At 40.6% G+C, this 25,038-nt stretch overlaps 1 protein-coding gene and 1 long non-coding RNA gene across 2 annotated transcripts in view; one reads left to right on the top strand and one right to left on the bottom strand.

Annotated features, from left to right (window-relative positions):
- The window catches only part of Ncoa7 (nuclear receptor coactivator 7), a 149,445-nt gene that overhangs the window by 27,874 nt on the left and 96,533 nt on the right, over positions 1–25,038 (bottom strand). The window contains 5 exon segments of the mRNA XM_048425487.3: positions 17,817–17,985; positions 19,124–19,616; positions 19,618–20,131; positions 22,686–22,870; positions 24,385–24,510. Coding sequence (XP_048281444.3) covers positions 17,817–17,985; positions 19,124–19,616; positions 19,618–20,131; positions 22,686–22,870; positions 24,385–24,510 — 1,487 coding nt within the window.
- LOC146895856 (uncharacterized) lies at positions 14,453–24,639 on the top strand. The gene is made up of 2 exons (XR_015001927.2): positions 14,453–17,681; positions 17,773–24,639. It is a non-coding gene; the product is annotated as an uncharacterized LOC146895856 (long non-coding RNA).

Below are 25,038 nucleotides of genomic sequence, written 5' to 3'. Positions count from 1 at the left end.
ATCCCTAAATAGGTTGTCTCCATCAAATCCCTACCCTTAGGGCTTAGGGAACCCTGTAGAAGTGGATAGATAGATAGATACATTACATACATGCATAATACATACATACAAACATTCTCTTTCTTTAGCCTGCAGGTATATATTATGTATATAATATGGCTTCCACATTTGTGTTTTTATGGGATCCTTGAAATGAGTGGATTTCTGAGTCTATTTCCTTCTTTTCTGTACCTTTTCCTTCTGCCTGTTTTGTCCTATTCCGATATATTAGCTTTGTTTTTTCTTTTATATTATATTATAATAATCCTTTAGAAGCCTGGTTTTTTTCTTCTCATGGGCAACAGAGAGGGCAGAGAGGAGGTGGGGATGAACAGGGAGGAGTAGAAGAAGGAGACACTGTAGTCAGGATATATTATGTGAGGGACAAAAACTAATTTCAACAAAAGAAAAAATTCCCAATCAATCTCACAAATAAAGGTAATTATTATGAGTATATATTTTTCTTTTTCTTTTCCTTATTCTTTGTCATATCTTCCCTTGTCAGTATACCAACAGCTTCCTCATTCTTTCTTTTATAGCTACCTGCCCAGTACTTTACTAGGTGGACCCACATCTTTTATAGAGTTGGACACGTGAGGTGTTCCCAGATATGCTGTCACAAATCATGCTATGAGCAATCCCCTCTGGATGAGTGCTATTTCACACGTACAGACAAAACTGCTGTTTATATTCCCAGAACTGGGGTTGAATTGTCTGCCATGTAATTACTAAGCAAGCTCAACACTTTTGCCTCCAGAAAAAGACAAGTTCAGATGTGTCCAGGGAAATGGTGTTGCAGGCTTGAATTGCACTATCAAAGAAACAATCTCATGCCATTATAATCATACAAATATAATTTTAGAAAACTACATTGCTCTGTAAAGGGATTATATTACTTTTGTCCCCTACATCTCTCTATTAGATGTTAATTGAGAAAACATGAAATTAATCAGTACTCCAGAGAAGTTTGATAAGTATACAATTCTCCGGGCTTTCTTTAAAAATGTAGTTCATCATAAATTTATGTGGAGCAGAGCCATAGTGGAAGACCAAATATACTTCGCTCTAACTTTTATAAAAGAATCATATGTTGTACAGTGCATGTTCATATTATGGGGAAAAATCAAATATGGGCAGCACAAAAGGCTTGCTGATTGCTCGTGGTTGGCTTCCGTGTAAATAGAGAAAAGTGACTTCAATACCTGGTATCTGCCAAACTTCAGAGTTGCTGCAGCTGGCTTGTCACTCACAGCCAGGCCCTGATGTTTCCCGAGAACATCAATCAGATGAGGATACTCTGAACAAAGACCACTACTCTGCTGCTGTGATAAAAACAGGGTGTAGTCAAAGTGGCCATACACGCAGCTGTACTACCCTGAACACATACTGCTTCTCCTAGTAACGTCACTTGTGTCCAGTCTTTCCTTGTTTCTGGGTGAGATTTCCTCAGGTGCCTAATCATGGAAATGCTTTGTTTCCTGAGGATGTCTCACCCAGAACAAGGTCCTGCTTCATTTCCACCACCAGTTACCTCACTCAAAGCTCAGCCCTGTAACTAATTTCTAACACGTCTCCTCACTTCCACAGACTTCTAGTGCTAGGAATCAAACTCTGGGATCAGGAATGCACGTGTAGAATTTCAATATCAAAACACATTGAAGAGAGCAAGTCATGAGAAATTCCCGATGTGCCTCACACATAAAGGGGATGGTTTTATTCATTTCTTCTGCATGTATCATGTTTTAAGAGCTCTCTTGACAAGTGCTCTTCTCAGAGTCACACTCACCGCCCTTAGCACTCCCTGACTGAGTTGCCAGTTGCCCCAGAGTGTACTCCTCCATTACAAAAGGCTGATAAGCTTTAATGTGCTCCGGTGGGTACTGTCTGGAAGGCACTGCATCTGTGATAGCTTCCTGAGCGCCCAGCGACTGTGTCAGTGACCGCAGTTTTCTGGAGTAATAGCTCTGGCTGGGATTGGGTACTGAATTCCGCCAGTTATACTTATGTAGACTGGAGGAGGACTCTGAAGTCAGCCATCAGTATCATACCCAGAACTGTGTCTCCGGAGGCACCACCGGAGGCTCTTTCTGTATCACTCACACTGAAATGTTCTGCTTGGTCCACTTCATTTCTGAACTACTTTCAAGTCTTTTTCCTGGCTGATGACATTGACATTTTGATTGGATTTTTTTTTTTTTTGAACAACAAAGCACTTCACTCTCATAGGGAAGCCATCGTACAGGGTGACACCTATCGAAGCAGCATCCATTCTGATGGAAGCTGAGACTGTGCTGGAAACTGCAAGGAAACCAAGATGAGTAACAGCTTCGGACTGAGTTCTGCATTCCTTTTGAGATGTCATAAGACGCACAAATTCTAAAAGTGCAAGTTGGTACAGATTTAGGGAAAGAACCAATCTTAACAACTTCTAGCCACTTCCGCTTCTGATAACAAAGACATCAACACGCCCAGGGTAACTGTCTCAGTGGTTCTTTTAATGGCAGGTAAGATAAGGCTGACTTAGTGTTTTACGGTGAGAACATAAACAGAACCTTATCTGCTTGATGGAAACAACATTCCCACAACTCACTGGGAAGCTGAATTTAGGTGGAAGGCTAAGGGTCAGAACACCTCTTAAGGGAAGCCAGTTTCGTTTGAAGTTCAGTGTACTGGATCTTCTCTGATATGTTCTGATGGTCATAACAGAGGTAAGCGCAAAGAAAATGACAGCATGCTTTTCTCTCTCTCATCTTCCTGGGGTGAGATATCCGCAGGGGCCTGGGGGACTGCTCCAGTCTTAGCCTGGTTATTTAAGGAGACAAATTTGATCACATCATGATGCTGATGCTGAAATGCAGAAAAGGCTTCCTGCCACTGACCAGGCTGGGAAAGGGACCAGATGTATATTTGCATGCATGTCTCTTGGGAGCTTTAACAAATGGAGGTGGGGGAATGAAAATGAGGACATGACCTCTCCAGGGCATCGTTGAGGAGAAGGATTTTATCGATATGAAGCAGAGTACAGCCAAGGCATTTGGAAGAGTCCAGACTGAACCAGGCCAGGAGGGGAGAGAGATGGGGATGGGGTGTTAGGGCAAAGAGGCCAAGAATGAGCCAAGAGAGGAGCTGCATAGCTGAAATGTTAGGTTTAGATAGGGCTGAAATGTTAGGTTTAGTTAGGACTGAAATGCTGGATGAAGGTGAGCGCAGCCCCTGGGATGGATGGGTTTGGAGCAGGGGGCAAGGAGAGACACGCTAGGAGGAGGCATATGTACTGAATGACTCTAGAGGCCAGGCAGGTGCTTTGCTGTGCTAATAGACACCACAGTCTGCCCTGTGCCTTAAGTTTGACAGCAGGGCTCTCACTTTTGGAGTATTCTTGTCTACCAGTCCCATTCTTTCTAAAGTACTCTCAGCCAGGTCAGCAATCTGGAATGCTCAGGCAAAGAGGCTTAAAGAAAAAAATCTATATCAAGCCTCTTCTAGGATTGCCAAACGTTCAGTGAATGGTCAGTACAAGTTCTGGGTTTGCCTGCGTTCAGAGAGGCATAGTGTGAAGCAGTCGGTGGTAGGTCAAGAGAAGCCAGGCCCAGCCTCAGGCCCTGAGTGAGCTCTGGCTGTTAACCAATACTTAGGAAAGACAAGACTTCCTATAAGGAAAAGCTGCACAGTGGCCCTGCAGGTCAAAGATTGACCAATATAAAGATAAGGAAATCGGAAGACACCAGCAATGGAATTCTGTGCCAGAATACCCCTTTCCTAGACAAGGTCCAGCCAGCTCAGGCTGACTGCCTTTACAAGAATTCTGTAGATAGGTCTATTTCTGTTTCCATAGCCAAAGGTCATACATCACAATTACTTCCCTGGCTTGGGGTTTTAAGCAAAGTTTATGTAAATACCAGCAATATCCCTGGTGGCTCTCAGGGCCCCCACTTCCCAGTTTCTAGTTCTGTTTCTAAATTTGCCCTTGGTAGGCACACAGCACAATAATTCAGGAGCAAGCCTCAACAATTGGTGTGTGCTCTGAACTCAGGAAAGTGGCATGTCAGGGGGCACTGTCTTAATAGCTATAAAAGTTGTCCCTTGCCTGGGAAGCCAGCAGAAACATAAGATGACAAACCGTGAAGGTGCATTCTGACAGGAAATGCACAGGACTTTTCTTTCAGACATCCTGGCTGTGAGCACACCCTTACTTCTTTCAACATGAGCTTCCTACATAATACTAATACACCCTCATTTTCTCATGTAGTCAGAGACATCATTCAAGCCAAGTGAGGGAAAAGTATGGGAATGAAGATTTTAAATAATCTGCTCCACAAGAGAAAAATTTAAAATTGACTTAGAATCAATTTACTTACTTATGTTCAAAGGTCTTTGAAGACAAAATAGAAGGATTAAGTGTCCAATTCCATGCCTCGTCCCAGTCTTTGTGTTTAATTCCCTTCCCTTTGTTTATAGTATGTGACCTGTTTGGGGGCCAGGGAGAGGATATGACTAAATTACAGTTACCTTCAGTTTACTTAGTAGAAGCCTTGGACTTGTTCTTTGTACCTAATGGGGTTTTCCTAGTTGTTAGCTTCCAGGACTCAACAGACTTCAAGAAATAAAACTCAGGTCCTCAGATTCCCCACCTGTTCCTCTGGATCACCTTGTCCATTGCTTCCTTCTGACCAGACTCATTCATCTTCTGCCTTCAGGACCCCTCTCTGCGTCAGTTTCCCCCAGTTATTGGTCTCTTCTGGACTCACACAATCCTAAGCCAATCTGGTCACCCTCGCCTGTGTTTTGACCCTGTGTGCCTGTCCCAGTCTCTCACCCAAGCCACCTTTTCTGATTTCTCTCCCAGGGAAGCTGCTATTTGGGCTTGCTGCTTACTCGAGCATCCTATGATCACACATAGATCCTTTCCTACTCCTCGCAGTGCAGTTAGACCTCTCTCCACATCTCAAGCTCTCAGCCTCTCCTACGGACACCCTCTTTAAATGGAAGACTCTCCATTTCATGAATAAGAGTTTTCCTTCAACTTCCCAGAGTGATCTCGCGCTCCACAATTCCTCTTTTACCTATTGTCAGCCTCCTCTCTGCCCCTTACCACTCTCTTGCTTGCCACGTTTCCCTATTCTGTCCCCCTACTCTCCCACCTTCTCTATCCCTTTGTGTCCCTCATGCTGAGCCTTATACCTGCATGCATTTCTAGAAGAAGGAGGACGAGGAGGAGGAGGAGGAGGAGGAGGAGGAGGAGAAGAGAAAGAAGAAGAAGAAGAAGAAGAAGAAGAAGAAGAAGAAGAAGAAAAGCAAGAGGAGGAGTAGGTCTATGTTTTCTCCCTGAAAGTTTCTTCTCCTTCATTTTTTTTCAAGGGTGTATCGTTTAGACTAGCATACCCCTCTTCATCCCTGAAATCACCTGTTCTGATCTTTCCGCTTCTTAGTAGTATATGGTATTGGTAAATCACGTCTGCTTTACACACCTTCTGAAAGGAGGCGAAGGGTTAAAAGTGATGCTCCTTTTCACACTGTTTTCATAACACCAACGGCGCAAAATGACAACAGTATCTTAAGCCTTATAGCGTTGACCTTAGAAAGCCTGTTGAGGCTTGAGACTTACGTAGTGATTCACCTGTGGTCTGGTCCCTGATGAATCAGCAGCCCCGGGACACTATCCAGGGCTTTGCTCAGAGCCAGCACCATTACCGGTAATTATAGCCACTGTAGCTGCCAACTGTTCCTGAAGTGGGGTATTGTAATGCGTGTAACAAGTGAGCAGAAAAACTAGGTCATGTGCTGTGAATATGTTTTATTACCATTGTAATAAAGAAGTTCATTTGGTCACTAGCCAGACAGAAAATCAAAGGAGAGACACAGGGAGAAGAAGCTGGAGTTAGGGAGATGCCAGCAGCAGCTGCCAGGGAAGCAAGATGTGAGGTAGCAAGCCACAAGCCTTGTGGTAAAATATAGACTAATAGAAATGGGTTTAGTTGTAAGAGATAGTTCATAATAAGCCCGAGCTAATAGGCCAAACAATTTGTAATTAGTAGTAAGCCTCTGAGTGATTATTTTAAAAGGGCCCCAGGACTGGGTGGGAAAAAGCCTCCATTTATAGTCATGTATTGGGTCCTGGAAAAAGTCCATCTTTAAGGGGAAGTCAATCTGGTGCTGGAATAAGGCCGAGAAGAAAGGGCAGAGAAAGGGAGCAACTATAAAATACAAAGCCATTCACTTCACCTGTCTCTATAAAACTCTTCTAGCATCTTCCTGAAGATTTTAGGATTAATTCAAGCTGTGTGTAGCTGCTTAAGCTCCTTGTTTGGTATCACACTCTCAAATGTGCTACTGGTTCACATGTAAGTCCTGTGTTCATTTCTCAAACAGGCTGATCTATCTGTCCGTGCGTCCATCATCCATCCACCCATCCATCCATCCATCCATCCATCCACCTACCCATCCATTTATCTATCTATCTATCTATCTATCTATCTATCTATCTATCTATCTATCTATCTATCTATCCATCCATCCATCCATCCATTTATCCATCTATCCATTCACCCATCTTTATTAAGAGCAATAACAGAGGTAAGCAAGTCTTCTGGAAAAATATCTAGGGCTGGGGTCTGGAAAGGCTTCCCAGGTACTACAGTTGACCTGGGTTTTGAGGGAGGCAGCGGAGTTCATTACAAGAGGAAAGAGAAAAGGTTTCCTACTGCAGGGAGCATGTTCAGAGACGAGGCAGACGGGTATGCTGCTGCTGTAATAAGGTCAAACTGCTTATGACAAAGAGAAAAAAGAATACTGTGGTCAGGCTTTGGGTGACTTATGACAGAGGTGTCACTACTGGGGACAGGACTGCAATAATAAAAGGTCAGGTCTTTATTTAGAGTGTCAGATGGTGGGACATCAAAAAAAGAAAAAATTGGGAATCACAATATAAATTGTCCATCGACTATGAAAGACACTATAGGGTTTCCTAAACAAACAACAACAAAACCCAACAACTAATAATAGATCTGCCATATGACTCAATTGGGCCAGGGTTGCTTTACCTTGGATTGCAAGCTACCGTATCACAGAGACTCTTGCATATCAGCATTAATAGCACCACTATTTACAATAGCTACATTATGGAGTCACCTAGGTTTCCAACAAGAGAGCAATGGGTAAGGAAAAGGTGGTATAGACACACAATAGTAAATTTTTAGTTATAAAGAAAGCCAAAGTTATATCATTTGGAGAAAAACAGATGCAACTGGAGATTAAAAAAATATGAACTGAATTAAGCCAACCACAGAAAGACAAATATCCTATTTTTCACTCATTTATGGGTCCTAGATTTTATATCAGTACATAAAATCACATGCTGTATGACATAGATAAAAGCAAAACTGCCTAGGGACACAGACATAGGATTTGGAAGGACAAGGGTTGGCAATAGCAGGATGTGTTCAATATATAACACATACATATACAGAAGGTTGGAAAACATGCCTACAGCATCTTCCTCATCAATCAAGATAGAGTAAAGGACGAGGGTGTAGGGAAGAATCTCTCTAGAAGGGGGAAACAGAATAGTTATTGATGGATTAGGGGATCCTGGAACAGGAGGAATAAACAGGGAGAGGGAAGAAAGAGGGGGGTAAGTAAGGATCTACAGGGAGGGTCAGTTAAAACTATGGGCCATTTGAAAACCTAATACAGTAGAAGCTTCTTAAAATATATACATATATTAAAGACGTCTAATTTTGAGTCACCAAATAATGGGGGAGACAAAGACCCAACTAGACATAAAACTTCCAGTACTGGAAATGGGTTACATTTAATTGAGTTGTTAGTCAAAGAGGTCTCATGAAACCCCCACCCCCACAAAAAAAAATTAGGACAATTTCAAAGTGTTGGTGGTTCTCCACAACTGCTGGTGAGCTCCTATCACTAAGGAAAGCACTGAACCTGAAGAAGTTAAGCTGATGCCTACCTAGAGCCTTCACTCTCCCCAACTGACTAATGTTCACGGTAATTGGAAGGTACTCTGCATTCTGCCAGAGGACAAAAGTAAACAGCAAACCAGCTAAAAACCCTGTGATCTACATTGGTGGCCTGCCTGAAAGATTTACTGGTGCAATAAAGTCACAGAACTTGTTGGTGTAACCAACCAATATCTGATTGGATTTAAGGCCCACTTCATGAGCTGAAACTCATGCCTAACACTTCCCAGGTAGCCAAGAACCTGAGACTGAACAGGGCAGGAACCTAGGGTAAAGCCAAAATACTGTTTTACTAAAGGGATGCAGCAATACAATGCCTCCCAATGACATTTGGCTATACTCATAGATCCGTGTCTTGTTCAGCCATCATCACGGTAACTTCCTCCTGTGGTAGATGGCAACAAATACTGAAACCTACAACTGGACAATGTGAAGAGAGTCAGAAAACAAACTTGGAGCACTCAGTCCTAAATGGGATGTTTCCATCAAATCCCTCCCTTCAGAGCTCAGGGAACTCTGGGGAAGAGGAGATGGGAAGAGCCAGAGGGGATGGAGGACACTGAGGGAGAAAGAGCTCTAAACACAGCAGGACCAAGAAATGTATGAACTCATAAAGACTGAGGCAGCATGCACAGGGTCTGCACAGGTCTGCACCAGATGTGGTCCCAGTCCTGAAAAGAGAAGCAGACACAAGCCCCCATCTCTGACTCAGAAGCTGATAAACGCCAGCCAGGAAATCTTAGTTTTTTTCCCAATGGAATCTCACTGGGTACACAAACCCCACTCAAGGGCAGGCCTCATGGCCAACAGTAGATACCAACACAAAATGAACTCATTGATATTTTTGGAGGCCTTTTTTTGTCTCATAATGCTTTGCCTGGGCATATTTTATTTTTACCTCATAGATATTTTGCTTATATATTATGATTATGGTTTCTGATTTTGTATTTAATGTGTTTTCTGTGTGTACAAATGTATGTGTTTCTTCTACTTCTTCTTTGGCTCTTTTTTCTGTTTATTTTGACTTATTCTGGTTTGTTTGTTTTTATTTTACCTTATCTTATTTATTATCATTATTATTATTTTAGACACCTGTTTGTATTCTAATGAGAGAGAAAAAGAAAGGGTGTAGATTTGGATGAGTGGGAAAGTAGGGAGGATCTGGGGGAAGTTGGGGAATGGGAAATGGCTATCAGAATGCATTGCATAAAAAAATCTATTTTCAATTAAAAAACAAAAAAATCTATCTTCCCCTAAGAAATGCAAACTTGTTCAAATTTTACCTGAACGCAGGGACAAATCTGGAGTTTAGAGAGGCTTTTTTGTTAAGTATCAAAGACCAGAGAAGATGGGAACAAGTCAAAACAAGGCTTTGTTGCCACAGCTACATCTGAAATCCAGGCAAAAGATTTCCAAGACCAGATCCTAAGCATGGCAATGGACATGTGGAAATGCCCACCAGACTTTAAGGTGTGTTACTTTTGTTAATGCTGTGGAACATTTGTTTTAATGATGCAAAGATGTGTCCTATTCTTCTATGTTTCATTTGTTTAATTCTGTGAAGCTGTGTTACTTTGCCTGTCTAAAACACCTGATGGCCTAATAAAGAACTGAATGGCCAATAGCAAGGTAGGAGAAAGACTACGTGGGCGGGTCCGGCAGGCAGAGAGAATAAATAGGAGAAACGAGAAGAAAGGAGGAACAAGAGAGCAAGCAGAGGACGATGCTAGGGGCCACTCACCCAGCTACCCAAGTCAGACACAGAGTAAGAGCAAAAGCAAGATATACATAAGAGAAGAAAAAAGCCCCAAGGCAATAGGTAGCTGGAATAATTTAACTTTAGAAAGGCTGGTAAGACGTTAAGGCCAGGCATTTATGATTAAGAAAACAAACAAAAACCAACCAACTACAAGTAGTCTCTGCTATGACTCATTGTGTCTATTTCTAAAGGTTTTCTGGATGTTTATCAGAAGAAAACTCTATTTACCATGTACGTACTGAACAGATTTCTTTGTACTTGTGAATAAGAATGTGGCTATAGTTAATACAAGGAAATCAGCCATTAAGAGATGTGTCACAGCTTTGGAAGAACATCCTAACACAGCACCGAGATGCACCTAATCCACAAGCTTGAGATGGGAACCTTTGAACTCAACTGAAAAGGGAGGAATCCTTAGGAGCAGTGACAGGGCAGGCCCATCTGCTCACTGAATGGAGTTCTGAGCGACTGAGTCAGAACCCTGGGCACAGGCTGCAAAAAATTAGGTAGTACCGTAAGGTCAGTGTTTTCTAAAGCGTGGCGGGATGTTCTCAATCACTTCAGAGTGTTCACTGAACTAAGTTTAACAGTTGCATACTTCAGAAGGTATTTGTTATAAACACAACTAGCATTTAGACTTCTCATTTCACAGATATTATCAGAGCCAACATAATAATAAAGAGGAGCCCACAGTGATTTATGTCTCTTAAAGACAGCCAGGATAAACAACAGTGACGATGGTCAGCAAATAACGGGCATACATGGAGGGAAGGATGTGTGTGTGTGTGTGTGTGTACAATTAAAACTTGAGATTTTGCTGTGCAAGGCACACCTATATTATTAGTGAGCAAGAGGCAAGGACAGATAAAGAGTTTAGAAAGACTGTTTTTTCCAAGCATCAAAGAGCAGAGGAGAGACGGAATCAAATCAAAACAAGGCTTTGTTGCCATAGCTACACCTGAAATCCAGACACAAGGTTTCCAAGGCCAGACCCTAGGCACAGCAATGTACACATGGAAATGCCCACCACACACTCCTGTCAGCCCATCTACAGGTGGAGTTTTCTTATCCATGGGGGTCTGTTTCAAGACCCCCAGTGTATAACAGAAACCGGATAGTACCAAATCTGACATGCAGTACATTTTTATTATGATAACATAATTATGATAAAGTTTAATTTATAAGTTAAGTCAAATAAGAGATTAATAAGATATCATAGAGTTATAATAATGTACTGTAATAAAATTTCTGGGTGTGGTTTCCCCATATCAAAATGTCTTATTGTGCATCTTTGCCTTTCTTCTTGTGATGATGTGGGGTGATTCAATGTTTACGTCAGGAGATGAGCTGAGGTGTGTGACAGGCAATGTGTTGTAGCCTTGGACTACAGTGCACACAAGCACTAGGATGATCCAACAGTTCATTTTATCACCGGATGACTAGCAAAGATTGGAGGCTGCTAGTAGATACAGTATCCAGAGGGTAGCTGACGTGAAAATTCAGTTCCCAGCTGGGATGGACTATGGCCGTACCGGGTTTCATCACTGCTCTAAGTTCCATGTGATTTAAAACTCAAGAATGCTTCCTTCTAGAGATTTCCATCTAGTATTTCAGGGCTGTAGTTGAACACAGGAAACAAATATTAGAAAATGAGATCTCCACAAAGGAGATCTGATAATAAGTGCTCCTATCATATACAAAATGAAGGCAGAAATGAAGGGAGGGAGGGATGGACAGAGGGAGGGGAAGATGGTTACTATGAAAGATGATAGAGATGTTCATTGGCTTGGCTGTGGTGCATATTTCACAATGCATACAAATATGAAATGTTTTATATCCTGACGATAGAAAAATTTTTCATTGTTAACACTGTTTAAATCTAGTTGAAAACTACATGTCATTATAGTGGCTCACCCAAAACATTAAGAAAGCTCTTTTGAGAATCATTATGAAACACGATAATTGTAGTTATAAAATGGATGGCTTAAAACTAAATAAAACCAATGTTTCTACCAATATCAACCTTCCAGGCCTGTGGCTGGCATTCCATAGGCTGGATTCAGAGGCAGACGTGTTCTTTTTTGGTCGGTGTACTTTTTACATGGACAGTAGGTAATATTAAAAAGTGGGAGACCTGGCACACATGCTCTGTCCTTCAGTCTGTGTGGAGAAAACCGCAGTTCCACAGCCCACATAGCTATAGGCTTCAGAAACAGCTCTGAGGGGGCTCAGTTCCCCCCCTTTTTTTAACTATATATTCAAACATATAGTAAAGTTTAAATTCAATTATAAAGTAGGTACAGCAAGACACAGTAGTAATAGATAAAAACTGTATGAATGCTGTCTCTCTTTAACTGGGTCTCTCACTGTCTCTGTCTCTCTCTGTCCCTCTCTCCTTCTCTCTGTGTGTGTTGCGTGCATATATGTATCTTAATAATATATTGTACTATAGAGGAATTTCAGACTATAATTGACCACAAGTAACTAAAATTCCAAGAGGTGAAGCTATGGATAAGATCCAGGGACCTCTGTGACGGCACCCATTGCTGGAGATAAATTGGTGTGCTTGGCTTGTCTCGGAAGTGCTGGCACTTGCTCTCTACAGGACAGCATGACTTGTCTTAGGAAGAGGGTCATTTCCCAAGAGCACTGGGTGGTGGGAGAATCAAGGGTTAGTAAGCTTAAGACATTGACTCATACAAGACATAAGCTCAACCAAAGCTGTTTACTAAGGTACTGGAAAGCATATCTGGAAGGAGACAAATTTCTGGACATTTAAGTGAATGAAGCAGAAGGTACAGGAAAAGAAGGAAGAGCAAACAACACCACCTCAGGGCTTTGTTACAGTAACTTTTTGGAAACAGCAGAAGTATTTACATGAATGACTAATAATTATATGTCCATCTGGCACATGCCCTAAATTAGTATTAAATGGGAAGGCACTGGCCTTAACTAGGGAATCCTAAGATATTCTTTCCTTCCCTTTCTTTCTTAGCCACCTTCCCACCTTGAAACATCTCAATTAGACCACGGCACAAGCGTGGATGTCCTGGTGATAGAGGGCGGCAAGCTGGCTCAATCCCTAGCCCTGAAAAAAATAATAAAATGAAGAAAAAAAGAAAAGAAAAAGAAAGGATTACAGAGTGATATTTGGTACTTTAAAAAAAAAACAGGTGATTTTTTTTTTATTTTAAAATACACCTGGTTATTCTGAGGAGAGCCAAAGTTGTTCCAGAGAGTATACTGCAATGAATGTTCCAAACAAGGGCTTTGTTGGCTCTCGTTAAAGATTCCAGCTTAGCCCTGATCCCATAAACAGCAAGGTGACTCTTAATAGAAACGTTTTTCTTACCCGTGGTTAAAGATTGCATGCTAGGAAACTAGGTCAGGTCAGCTTGCATTGCTTTAATTTGCCCTTTGCTCTTCTGAGAAATGCACTATGAGGAACATTTTGCTCAGTCTCCAAAAGAGTCTTTAGAAGTGGGGTATCTTCCTACTGTAACATGAGTTGAATAGGAAAATTGATTTTTTTTATTATTATTATAAAACTAATACAAAGCTCACTAAATGCATGCAGACAGAATTTTAGTGGCAGAGAGAGAGAGATTCTATCAAATAAAGATAGTTTATGAAACAATATACATGTGTGGCCTATATACTGTTAAGACGGTATGCACAGAAAAGATTCACAGCATACAGGTAAATATACATTAGAATTAGCTCTGTGAAACAGCTATGAAGAAGAACTTCCTTTTTTCTTTTTGTTTCCTACATTTTGTAAGTCTCAGTATTTTAGTTACAAGGACAACTAAATACAATTAATGCTTATCTTTAGATATTCACGCACTGATGTAACTGACTCTGTGGCGCATGGACCACATACCGGGCACTATAGCGGTTTCTCACTTGCAAAGTAACAAAAAAGCAAAGGAATCCAAGAAACATGGGTGACAGGTAGTGGTATTAAATGTTGTGGATGTCTGTCATGGTTTGAATGAGAATGCCCCCCCCCCAAACACTAATGCCACACGTTCTCTCTTATCTGTGGGTACCAGCCTCAAATATTTTTTTCTTGTGTGTTTAACTTGGTAGTATATGAGGAAATTAGAAACAGTCCACTGGTAGGGGTAGACACATTTAGGGAGGAGGGATAATAGAACACAAGTTCAATTGAAGAAGAGAATGGGAATACTGGGGGCAGAAGAATTTGCGCAGCGTGGAATGATGTAGACAGGGAAACAAGGGGCCAGGGAAGGGTGAGCAGAAATGAAGTGAGTATGAAAGAGCTTCTCGGAACCTACAAACGCATAACCCAAATAAATAGTGTAAGAGGGATAGTAAAACACATGAGACATGAAAGACTTTGGTGGGCAGACATGGGGAGCTAAAGATTTAAGCAGGGATGAAGATGGGGGTAGGGGATAGGGGACAGGGGTATGTTAACAAGAACAGAGGTTTTTGTTATCTTATCTATCTATCATTATCTATCTATCTATCTATCACCTATCTATCTCATTATCTATCCATTATTTATCTATCATTATCTATCTATATATCATTATCTATTTATATATCATCTATCTATCTATCATTATCTATCTATCTATCTATCTCATTATCTATCCATCATTATTTATCATTATCTATCATTATCTATATATATCATTATCTATCTATCTATCTATCTATCTATCAATCATCTTCTATCAATCTATCTAATGGAGATATGCACACATATGTACATCCGAGTGTTCCCACATGCTCTCCTTCACCCTCTCTAATCCAGATCTGAATAAAAGGATATCTGAGCTTATGGCCTAAGAGTAGGCACCCTATTTTGAATGTTCACAGGAACATTTTGTAACAGACATGTGTCAGTCATAATTATGTGCTGCGATTCAGATACTAGCATTCTATTAATACACAAACATTTGAGAGAAGGAATTCCCAACTTAAATTAGATTATTGACAGAGTGAATTTATTCATTGTCTTCACAGTCACTTAGAAACCATTCATTGCTGGAGTTAAGGAACTCACAAGGCATTGCATAGGAACAAGAAGTAGATGTAGTAGCATTCATTTCTTAGTAATAATACCAATAAAGGGAAAAATCAAACATCTACTTAATGAGTACTAGGAACAATAGGGAGAGATGGTGATGCATATATTTCATAAGTTCTATCAACCTCAAGCTACTTCCCTTTGGCAAGGAGCACTGGAGTATTGGATCAGTCAAAGAGACACCTCTTAGAAGAGTGAATGTCTCTATGTGAAAGGACAGTATGACACAGAAAGGAAGCAACCAATCTGTCTGACTCAACAGTACCACTACCACCCCAATAGATGCAAGGATTCATTTAGCACATGTGTGGAAATGTTCTTTCTGAGGTAGTGAAGGCATCCAGAAACTTCCATCAGAATGAGAAGGCATTGCCAGGCACTCCTTAGCTTCTCATTAAGATCTTCTAATGAGCTTAAGTTGAATAACTCCATAAATTATCATTAACATAAACTTCCCTTGCATATTGTGCCCTCAGAAGTCTTGGTGAAACTTAGCTATGGGGCCACTCCATCATCTGTCCCCTCATAACCTGAAATGTGAACTTGTTTAGGACCAGTTATGCACGGAAATACGAGATGGAATAATTATGAGGAAATTCTCTAATATTTATCACAAAAGCTATCATAATTAAAGAATGCAACATGTCTTTAAGAAAATATTTGGTTAATTAAAAATGAGTTCAAGAAAGGAAATTATTTGTTACTCAAAGACAAGGAAGCCATAGCACCATAAAATACAGTGTGATGGAATTCAACAAATGTCCTACATTAAGAGGTTTGCAAAACCACTTGTATAAAAGGTCCAAGAAAAGCATTGTTTCAGCATTAAAACTGTATTCTGCATTAAGAAATGACTGGAACAAATAATTATATATGTGGGATTGCTAAATTATTCTGCAATAGCTCTTGGTACACACAGTTCCATTCTGAAAAAAAACTCAATTTCCAAATATTATAAATAATACATTTTCTCAGAGAACACACACACACACACACACACACACACACACACACACACACACATATATATATATAATCAATCTCTCCTCTCTCTCCCTCCCTCTCTCCCTCTCCAAATGAGTCTATACAACCCACAACACGACTGAAAATCTTAGTGCTGTTTCTCCCCTGCCTATAAACATGAAGTGACCAAATCTTCACAGAGAAGGATCCATATACGGCATTCTACTCCTAGGACTCTAATTTATTATAGAGCTTCAGAAATTTACATTTCTTCTATTGAACCACTTTACAGTAACTGCGGGTGATGCATAAACCCTTTCCCCAAAGTCCTACTTCAAAACTTCCAGGAAATCCTGGGGGTTGCGTGCACGGTCACCGGGTATATTACATAAATACAAAACAAACCATGTTTATTGCTCGTGTTGATGTGGGTTTGTACTTTGGAGAAGGGGGAGTTATTAGCAAATTCATTCATTAAAATCCTATTATTTTCACATTAAGCTATAATTTATTAAAGTGAAGCAATTTTCCTGATGAGAATTACTACCCTAGGCAATAATCATCTAGAAAGCATGGCCTTACATGGATTTCATTTGGCTTCGTGAGTATTTGTGTTACAGAAGGTCGATGAGGGCGTTCTCTCTACTCATCAAACACCTATCTAGATGACACCTGGTGACTAGTCCGGAAAAGGAAGGTTGGTGGGTTTCAGAGTCAAAAATAGTAAAGTTTTTTTTTAATTTATTCTCTGTAAGTCTTCTTATTCTACCACACACACAAAAATAAATCATTTTTTAAAAAATAATATTTTCTAATTTTGTTTCAAAACTCCTGTTTTTACATTTTACAAACATATCATTAGTAGTACACTGCTGAAAAACTTCTATGCCACTATTGCCTGTCCCCAAACCAATAAAATCTCCCCTTTGGGGACAATGAGGATACAATGCTCTGTCTACACTCTTTCCTTTGGGGACAATGAGGATACAATGCTCTGTCTGAACTCTCACGCTCACTGTAGAACTGATTTGCTAACAGTCAAGATGTGGTATAAGTGTCCAACAACAGACGAATGTATGAACGTGAGGTGGCACAGGCACAGAAGGATCTTACTCAGTCACTAAGTTAATGCAGGCCTGTGATTGGCAGCGACATGGACAAACCTTGGAAGTTAAGTGAAGGAGTCAGGCTAGGAAAGACAGCATGCCCACTCTACTCACCTGTCTAGGCAGGTATGGGCAACAGGGAGAACTTAGCTCATGAGTACAAAATCAGTTAGATAAAAGGAGTATGTTCCAGAGTCCTCTAACCCAGTAGGGATCATGAGAGGGTATAGTAATATATTCTGCACCTAAAAACTGTTACAAGACATTATTTGTAAATGCTCCCTCTGAAACAAAATGATGGGTGTTTGAGACGGTGGATATGCTTGTAATCCTGGTTTGATCATTCTAGAAGGTACACATGTGTATAAAAGTCAAACTCATAAATAGACACAATTGCTACCAGTTTAAACAAACAAAAGCAAAAATCTCCTTCAAGGCATGTAACCCCACTGTTGACCTTGGGGATCTTGTGCCATATTTCTCACGCCCCTGAGCCACAGGCATTCCCCTCAGATGGCCCTACTCTCTCACGCTGAAGCACTCTGGAGATGACCATAAACCCTGTCACTGTACTGTACTTGAAGAGATTAGAGCAGCTCCACCCAACTCCTTTAACCTCACCAGAAGAGCACTTCTGATTTCAGGTATTTGAGAGTTATTAACATCTTCCTCCAATTGAAAATCAACTCGGCAGGAGCCATGAGATTGGATCGGCATCCTGCACCGACAGTGACCTCACGGATGTTGTGGGAAAATAGGCATCGAGAAGAAAATCGGTATGTACCCTTCTAGAAGTTAAAAAATCTATAATTAAGAAAAAGTTCTTTTTCAAGAATAAAATCAGTATTTGGAATAAATGGCCCACAGACAACAGGAACCTTGAGAGTGGACACAGTCTCAGCTCGGCTCACCTCTCGCGGGGAACAGCAAACCAGTACTCCGGCTGCTTTCTTCTCTTGCCGTACTGCTGGACCATGGCGGTGGTGTGACTGGCAAAGGATTTTCTCATTGGTTTTCCCACTTTGATGCACAGAAACATTGGTGGGGTCTTGCTCTTTTCTTCTTTCGAGGGAAGTATATCTGAATCACAAATGAAAACGCATTCTTCAATCCCAACAATATTTGCCACAGTAAAACTTCTCAATTTACAAAGATGGGTTAGCAGCAGGTAGAAACCTGATTCAGCAGCATCCTATTAGATTTAACGAACCATCGGACTCTTCCTTTGGGACAAAAGGACAACATTTTTACATGTTTCAAGTTGGTGTGTGTCATACGGCATGCTACACACTAAAAGTGAGTATAAAAACAAGAACAGAAACAAATAGTGCAGGACTGTAACACCTCATAAGCACACATGTTAATGAACAGTAGTAAGACCTCATCCCACTATGAGGCTAATAAGTGTAGAACTGAAACCCCTCAAAAGCATATTTAGCTGAGTGTGGCGGCACACACCTTTAATACCCGCACGCAGGAAGCTGAGGCAGGTGGATCTCTGTGAGTTCCAGGTTAGCCCTGGTCTACAGAGCGAGCTCTACTGGGGTACACAGAGTGACCAACTTTCTCTCTCTCTCCTCTCTCAAAAGCAGTTTCAACTTCTTTAGATTCAGGAATTCAAGGTTAAAAAAATTATTTGAACGAGGCAAATACTTCTGAAATAGAAATCTATATTCAGTTCAAGTTCTAAATAAATACGTTTTACAAAATTTTACCCCAATCATTACTGCTATCAGCAAAGATATAATCTATTGAGAATACATTGCTCTTAAATAATTATTCCACAGGTGCATATTTTACAAAGGCAAACACACAATAAAATACAGAGGCATTAAACAACCACAAGAACAATAACCAAAAAAGGCCCAAAACAAAACAGGAGGCTGGGGGTGTCACAGTGTATAAAGTACCTACAGTGCCAGATGAGGACTCAAGTTCAGGTTCCCAGCACCAACAGAAAAGGCAGGGGAGCGCAAGGCCTGCCTATGACCCCAGTACTAGGGAGGCATGGGCAGGAGATCCTTGGGCTTCCATGTTCATATGTATATGCCACACACATATCCATGTATCCACAAACATGGGAACATGCATACACACATTCATACATACTATACACATACACACACACACACACGCACACACACGCATGAACAACCCCTCCTCCCCTCCCAAAAAACAAGCCACACAATTCACTCAACCAACCAACCAACCAGCTTACCTTCAATGGGTACCTGAATTCTCTTTAGCAGCCATAACTGAATCTCAGATTTATTATCCATTTGTACACCATGACAGCTCTTGTCCAGAGACGATTCCAAAGACTCCAGAGCCTCTTTGTTGTTAATTACATTTTCTTCTGCACGAGGGTCCAGTTTCAGGGGAAGGGTCTCTCTCTCTTTTACCCAGATTACATCTGGCTCTTTGTGGCCTTCAGGTGGAGAGTCACCAGTCTGGGGAAGAGAGCGACTAAGCGTGATGTCTATTCCTTCTGGCTCGATCCTCTTATTCTCACTGAGTTCTGACTTCTGTACATTTTCAGAAAGCTGTGATCCTTCTTTGTTTTTGTTTAGGTAAAATTCAATGAGTTTAACTTTATCCAGGTCTTCGTGGATCTTGAGCGTGCTTTCCCCCTGGTTTTCTGGGGATCCAGACCCTTTATCTACTTCTGGCCCTTTGTCTTGCTTCTCACAGGCTTCTAAATCGAGGGCCCCCCTTCAATTCAGCATCACTCTCTAACGCGGTGAGGTCCAGGGATGACGGCCCCTGCATTTGCTTTGCAGACCCGACAGTTTGGGGCTCACTCTCCTTTTGGTCACAGAAGAGAGATTCCTTCGTGGCATCTCCTTTGTCCATCCCATTCCCAGGTTGAGAAGAAAGTTCCTCTAAGTCAACAAAATCATCATCTTCTTCCAAAAGGCAGTTTTCTTTGGCTGTAGATTCCGAGGCAGCATGGGGGTCAGAAGGTCCCTTGCTGAGCTGAGTCACAGAGGGAGACTCACTGGCTGTCGCCCTGGAAGGTTCCAATTTCTTTAATTTCCATGACTCAGAGCTGTCCGAGGGTTTCACCCGTGTGCATTCTGTTGACTCCTCAGGAGAGCCCATTGATTTGGGATTTAAAGGGAGGGTTTTCTCCCCATGCTGCTGCCGTTTTTCCTTGTTGATGGACTTGAACTTACTGAATGGATTGATATCTTTTTCTGAAGCCAGGTCCTCCCATTCTCCAGGCCTGTACAGAGGACAAAGATCCTGAGGTAGGTCACTGTTGGGGCAAAAATGGTGGATGCACATGGAATGTTAAAAATAAAACCAAAAACAAAGTGGAGGAAAAGAAAAACATAAAACAAAACTCAACCAAAACTCAAACCAAAAAATACACTACAACTTAAATTTATGCTAAAATGATTTCAAAGTAAGAAAATGAAAGCAAGAGACTGATTACAAAATAAAATATAAATCAACTAAAAGGTATGACAAATGGATGACCATGTGGGTTATACCTCTTGCTAGAAACACATGGATGCATTCAAAGCATGGAGATGTTACTTGTGAGACTTTTCTATATGAAATAAAGTCTTTGATATTTATGAAGGAAAGGACAAAGGAGAGGGAAGATTGTAGAATCAATGACTAAAATTCCTTAAGAAGTCATTTTTTTCCATTTTTATAAAACAGTAGAAGTCAGCTGCAGAATTCTGAAAGGCTTCTTGACATCTCAGCTCCTTTAACTGTTCTTAGAAGCTGACTTTGAACTATAATTTTTTTTTGTTTCTTGCCTTAAAACCAGATATTTCTAATTAAACATACTCATTTTCTAATTAAAAGGCCCCATTACTTGTAAACAAGACTGGAAGTAACGGTGCCTTACAGTTTAAAGACCTACAGAAAAAGAAGTTTTACAGAGGAGCTCTTAAATTAATGCAGAAGTTTCTAAAGCATTTCAAGTTTTGTACCAGTAACAATGAAACAACTGTTTTATCAGCCGAAACATATTGTTCAGAGATATTGTCAGTTACTTCCCCTTAAAAAGAGATGCTTAGAAACCAGATTTGAATAATATAACATATTTGCTAAGAGTGTTCTTTCTAGTTCAAAATAAATAGCCAAGGCACTATCCATTTTAGTTAGGTTGGTAATTTGTTTTGTTTTTGTTTTTGTTTTTGGAGACAGGGTTTCTCTGTAGCTTTGGTGCCTGTCCTGGAGCTAGCTCTTGTAGACCAGGCTGGCCTCGAACTCACAAAGATTCGCCCGCCTCTGCCTCCCGAGTGCTGGGATTAAAGGTATGCGCCACCACCGCCCGGCTTAGGTTGGTAATTTGATACAGCTTTTATTGTTGTTGTTTTGTTTATTTACTTTGTAATGAAGACTGGCTTTGAGCTTATAGCCCTCCCAAGGGCTAGGATTACAGTCCACTAAGCTTGGCTAAGAAAAATATATACTTTAGTATGGCTGGCACTATATTGAGAGTCCCTGCATCTGCACCTACAACAGTAGAAGCATCTCTGCTGGGTTCACAGAGATGCAAAACTCCTTTATAAAGTGAGCACTTGCAATTTCAGAATTAAGGATTCTTTCTCAAAGACCAGATTATTTGCAAGTAGTACTTTATCCACTGTAGCTTCAAGATAAATGATGACGCCAATAAAGTAACTAAGTCCCAAGCAGCACACCTTCTCTCTGGACTTATTTTATAAGCTGTTTGCACAGAGAAATGCCCAGGCTTTTCCCAATAGGATATGAAAGCCCATAAGTGTTAGGCTCTGCTAAATGACTTTAAAAGCTTTAATTCATTCTTCAATTTAATAAGCATTCACTGAGCCAATAGAAATCTACGCTAAAACATGATTGTGACTGACTGAATTGTAGGAATGAGAATATACTAAGTGGATTACCTAAGAACAATATCCCAGAAAATACTGAAGCTTTCAGGGTCAATAACTTAGTGGGTTAGAGAATCCTCTCATGTTGGATCTTAAAATTTCATTTGGCAGACTGAAGACTGAGATGTCCTGCAGATTAAAGAACTCAGCTCTTCACATCCTTAATTAACAAGCAAAAGTTTCTCCCATAAACATTCAAAGATCCTTTATTTCTCCCCTCTCCTGAAGAATGATGGGGAATATAATCAACCGCATTCCAATTAACCTCATGGCTAACCTTGCCCACCTCTTCATTCTTGTTCCTCTCCCCAGTCCAAGCTGCCAGTTTCCCCAAGTGAGACTAATCTAACCATCTGCTTTGGGGCTCGCAGCTGCCAAGCATTGCTAGGGTAAAGCATACAATGGTGTCAACTGGTTCAGCTGTTAATTAATGCTTTTCTAGACTTAGCCAGGCAACTAATGAGGATCAATACCCCTCACAGTTGTTCTCTTCCTGTTTTCTGTGGCAGCTGGACCCACTAAATATCCTACCCACAAGACACAAAACCCGAAAGTGAGGATGGCTTTAATCATTTAGTCACTCCCCACTCCCTTCTCTCCCTCACCCCCTCCTTTCTTCCCTCTGTCTGTCCCTCTATCCATCTATCCATCTATCGATCCATGAAGATTTCAGGCAAGCAATTTTTCTTTTACTATTTGAATACACAAGTTTCCTTAATCATCTCTACTTCCCACTTTTATTTATTTTTTTCCCAACTTCACAACACAATATCTCTCTACCTTCTGGTTTTCCTCTACACAGTCCCTCACTTTTACAATGTCCTGGCTCTGTAAATACCTTCACTTTGAAATTCCATCTATAGCTCTCAACAGCTCCTAGTCTTAAAAAAAAATGGCTCTTACGATGGCAGAGCATCTTTGATCTTCATGTGAGAAATGTCGTTGTACAGGGCAATAGAGACCACCTCTTCCATGGGGCAGATGAGGCCATATTCTTCACACCCATTTTCAATAACCAAGGGATCGGACTTATGGGGGTCAAACATGATATTGTTGGGAGTGACGATCATGACACCTCCAACCACACCCTGCAGAAGGAATGAACAGAAGACCTTACTTGAGGGAGACAGATTCCCTGCCCATCATAGAACCTGTAATTACTCTGTCCTCCCACTAGTTTTGTGAGCCACCATCTCCTGTGTGACAATCACATCAATGGTAGGAAAGCTAGAAAACACGCCAGAGAGTCACAATGCTGGTGGTTGGGGAGGCCGCAGGGCAGTGACAGCTCCCTGTTGTGCATACAGCTGCTATCAGACGCCCATGCTGCGTTCCTGCCTCACACACTCATGTCTCATGGGTTCCCATTGCTCTATTAGAAAAATAACAGACTGTCCCAAGCCCATTCATGATCAAAAACACAGCACTCTATAATGCACTCAGCAAAACTGCGGTATGTCTCTAGTGTGAGGCTCTCATGTGTGGTACTGAAAGGGAATCAGAATCATGGTGCCAAAGACTAGTCCTAATATTTCTGTCTAACACAATCACAAATCTCATTCCAGCAGAATTCAATATAAACAGCAATAGGGAAAATTTGCAGCTCCAGTTTGTACAGTTGCGCCGTGGACATTAGACAGTGGCCTGCAGATCTTCAAATCTGAAGCTTTATCAGATTATATTAGAGCCCCTGCTGATCAGCAAGAGAATATCTGCCAGGGACAGTAGGAGGGATTTCCGGCAGCGAAGTCAGTTGATAGCTTTGATGAGCCTTGTAATTATCGTTGTGAATTACTTATTTCGTCTTCAAAAGTTTCTCTCCTGTCTGCAGCCTGATGTAAATTTTCTACTCAGTGCATAGACCTTTCTTCAGAAGTTCACTAAAAGTCGGATTTCTTTTGTAGACAACAATCAGAGAACTAAGCGCATGGTGCTGCTGACATCATTTTCAGTGCTCACGGCTTCAGCATCAACACAAGCTGAAAACTATTTTCCTAGATTAGCACTTAAGATCATCACACGAATCATCTCTTGTAAGTTTCACGCCCCACACATTAAACTTTAGTATCATTCTTATTTTATAGATGGAAAAGGCAGGCAATAAGGATATTCAAATACCTTCCTTGTGTCTCATATCTAGCAAGTAGTAGAGATGAGATTTAAATTTAAAGTTGAGAGTATTGCTGCTCAACTCAAACTGTCTCCCTAACAACTAACAGGTTAAGAGTTAAAAGAGAAATGGCAAATCCAAGATCACAAGGAATCCTATTTCTTTTTTTAAAAAAATTCCTTTTAACTTTTATTGATTCTTTGTGGACTTCACCCTCTGCCTCTGCAACTTACCCCCCAAGACAAAACAAAAATTAAGAGAAAAACCAACCCCCTCAAAAACAAACAAAACAAAAAATATCTCTATTTAATTAATATATTTCCTACAATGGGAAAAGACTAAATATCCAACAAGAAAATCAATGAATGTTTGTCAAATCTTGCATGTCAACTGTGGGTAAAGTATTTTAATGGAGCCTTCCTTCCAGCAATGTGCGATCCTGTTTAGTTTCTGCAGATTCTCTTGACTGGTAAACTGTCACAAAACAGATACCTTTCCATCCGTGAAGTAGCGGCAGTTCATTTTGAGAAATTTCACAACACCCGGCTCATCTTCTTCAGAAGTCGATGATAAGACTCTCTCAATAGGTTTTAAAGCCTTTCTTGCTAAGTCAGCATCCTTATGAAAGCAAAATGTCCAAAATTAAAGGAAAAAAATCACCCTTTTCAAAACACATTATACCGTAAGTATGTTATACCTGCTTTTCTTTGAATATTAAAAAGGAAAATGACACATGTCCTTCAAAAATACCACGAATTATTTTTTTGGTTTTCAGAGTTTCTCTACTATTTGTAATCTGGTATGAGTTCTTGACTCTAGGCACAGAATATTCATACTTTTTTTTCAGAAATTCTCTAAAAGTTGGGTTTTTGTAACAATCACCAACAATCAGAAAACAAATATCATGCTACAGCTTAAGTCATTTTTAATGTAAACATTACCAGCATCAATAAAAGTTGAAAACTTCTACTTCCTAGATTAGAGGTAAATTTGATAAGAATCCAAATCAAACTGAGATTGAAAAATGTATGTGAGCCCACAAAACTCTTTCACTAAATGCCTTAGAATATATCCAAGATGAAAGAATTCATACTAGATCACGGACTTCAATTCCCTGGGAAAAACACAATCTACTCACTTAACTGG

The sequence above is a fragment of the Myodes glareolus genome, chromosome 1, assembly GCF_982192425.1.
Source record: "Myodes glareolus chromosome 1, mMyoGla1.1, whole genome shotgun sequence".
NCBI classification, from domain to species: domain Eukaryota; kingdom Metazoa; phylum Chordata; class Mammalia; order Rodentia; family Cricetidae; genus Myodes; species Myodes glareolus.
The sequence above is the reverse complement of the archived record's forward strand: the minus strand, read 5'-3'. Positions and strand labels throughout refer to the sequence as shown.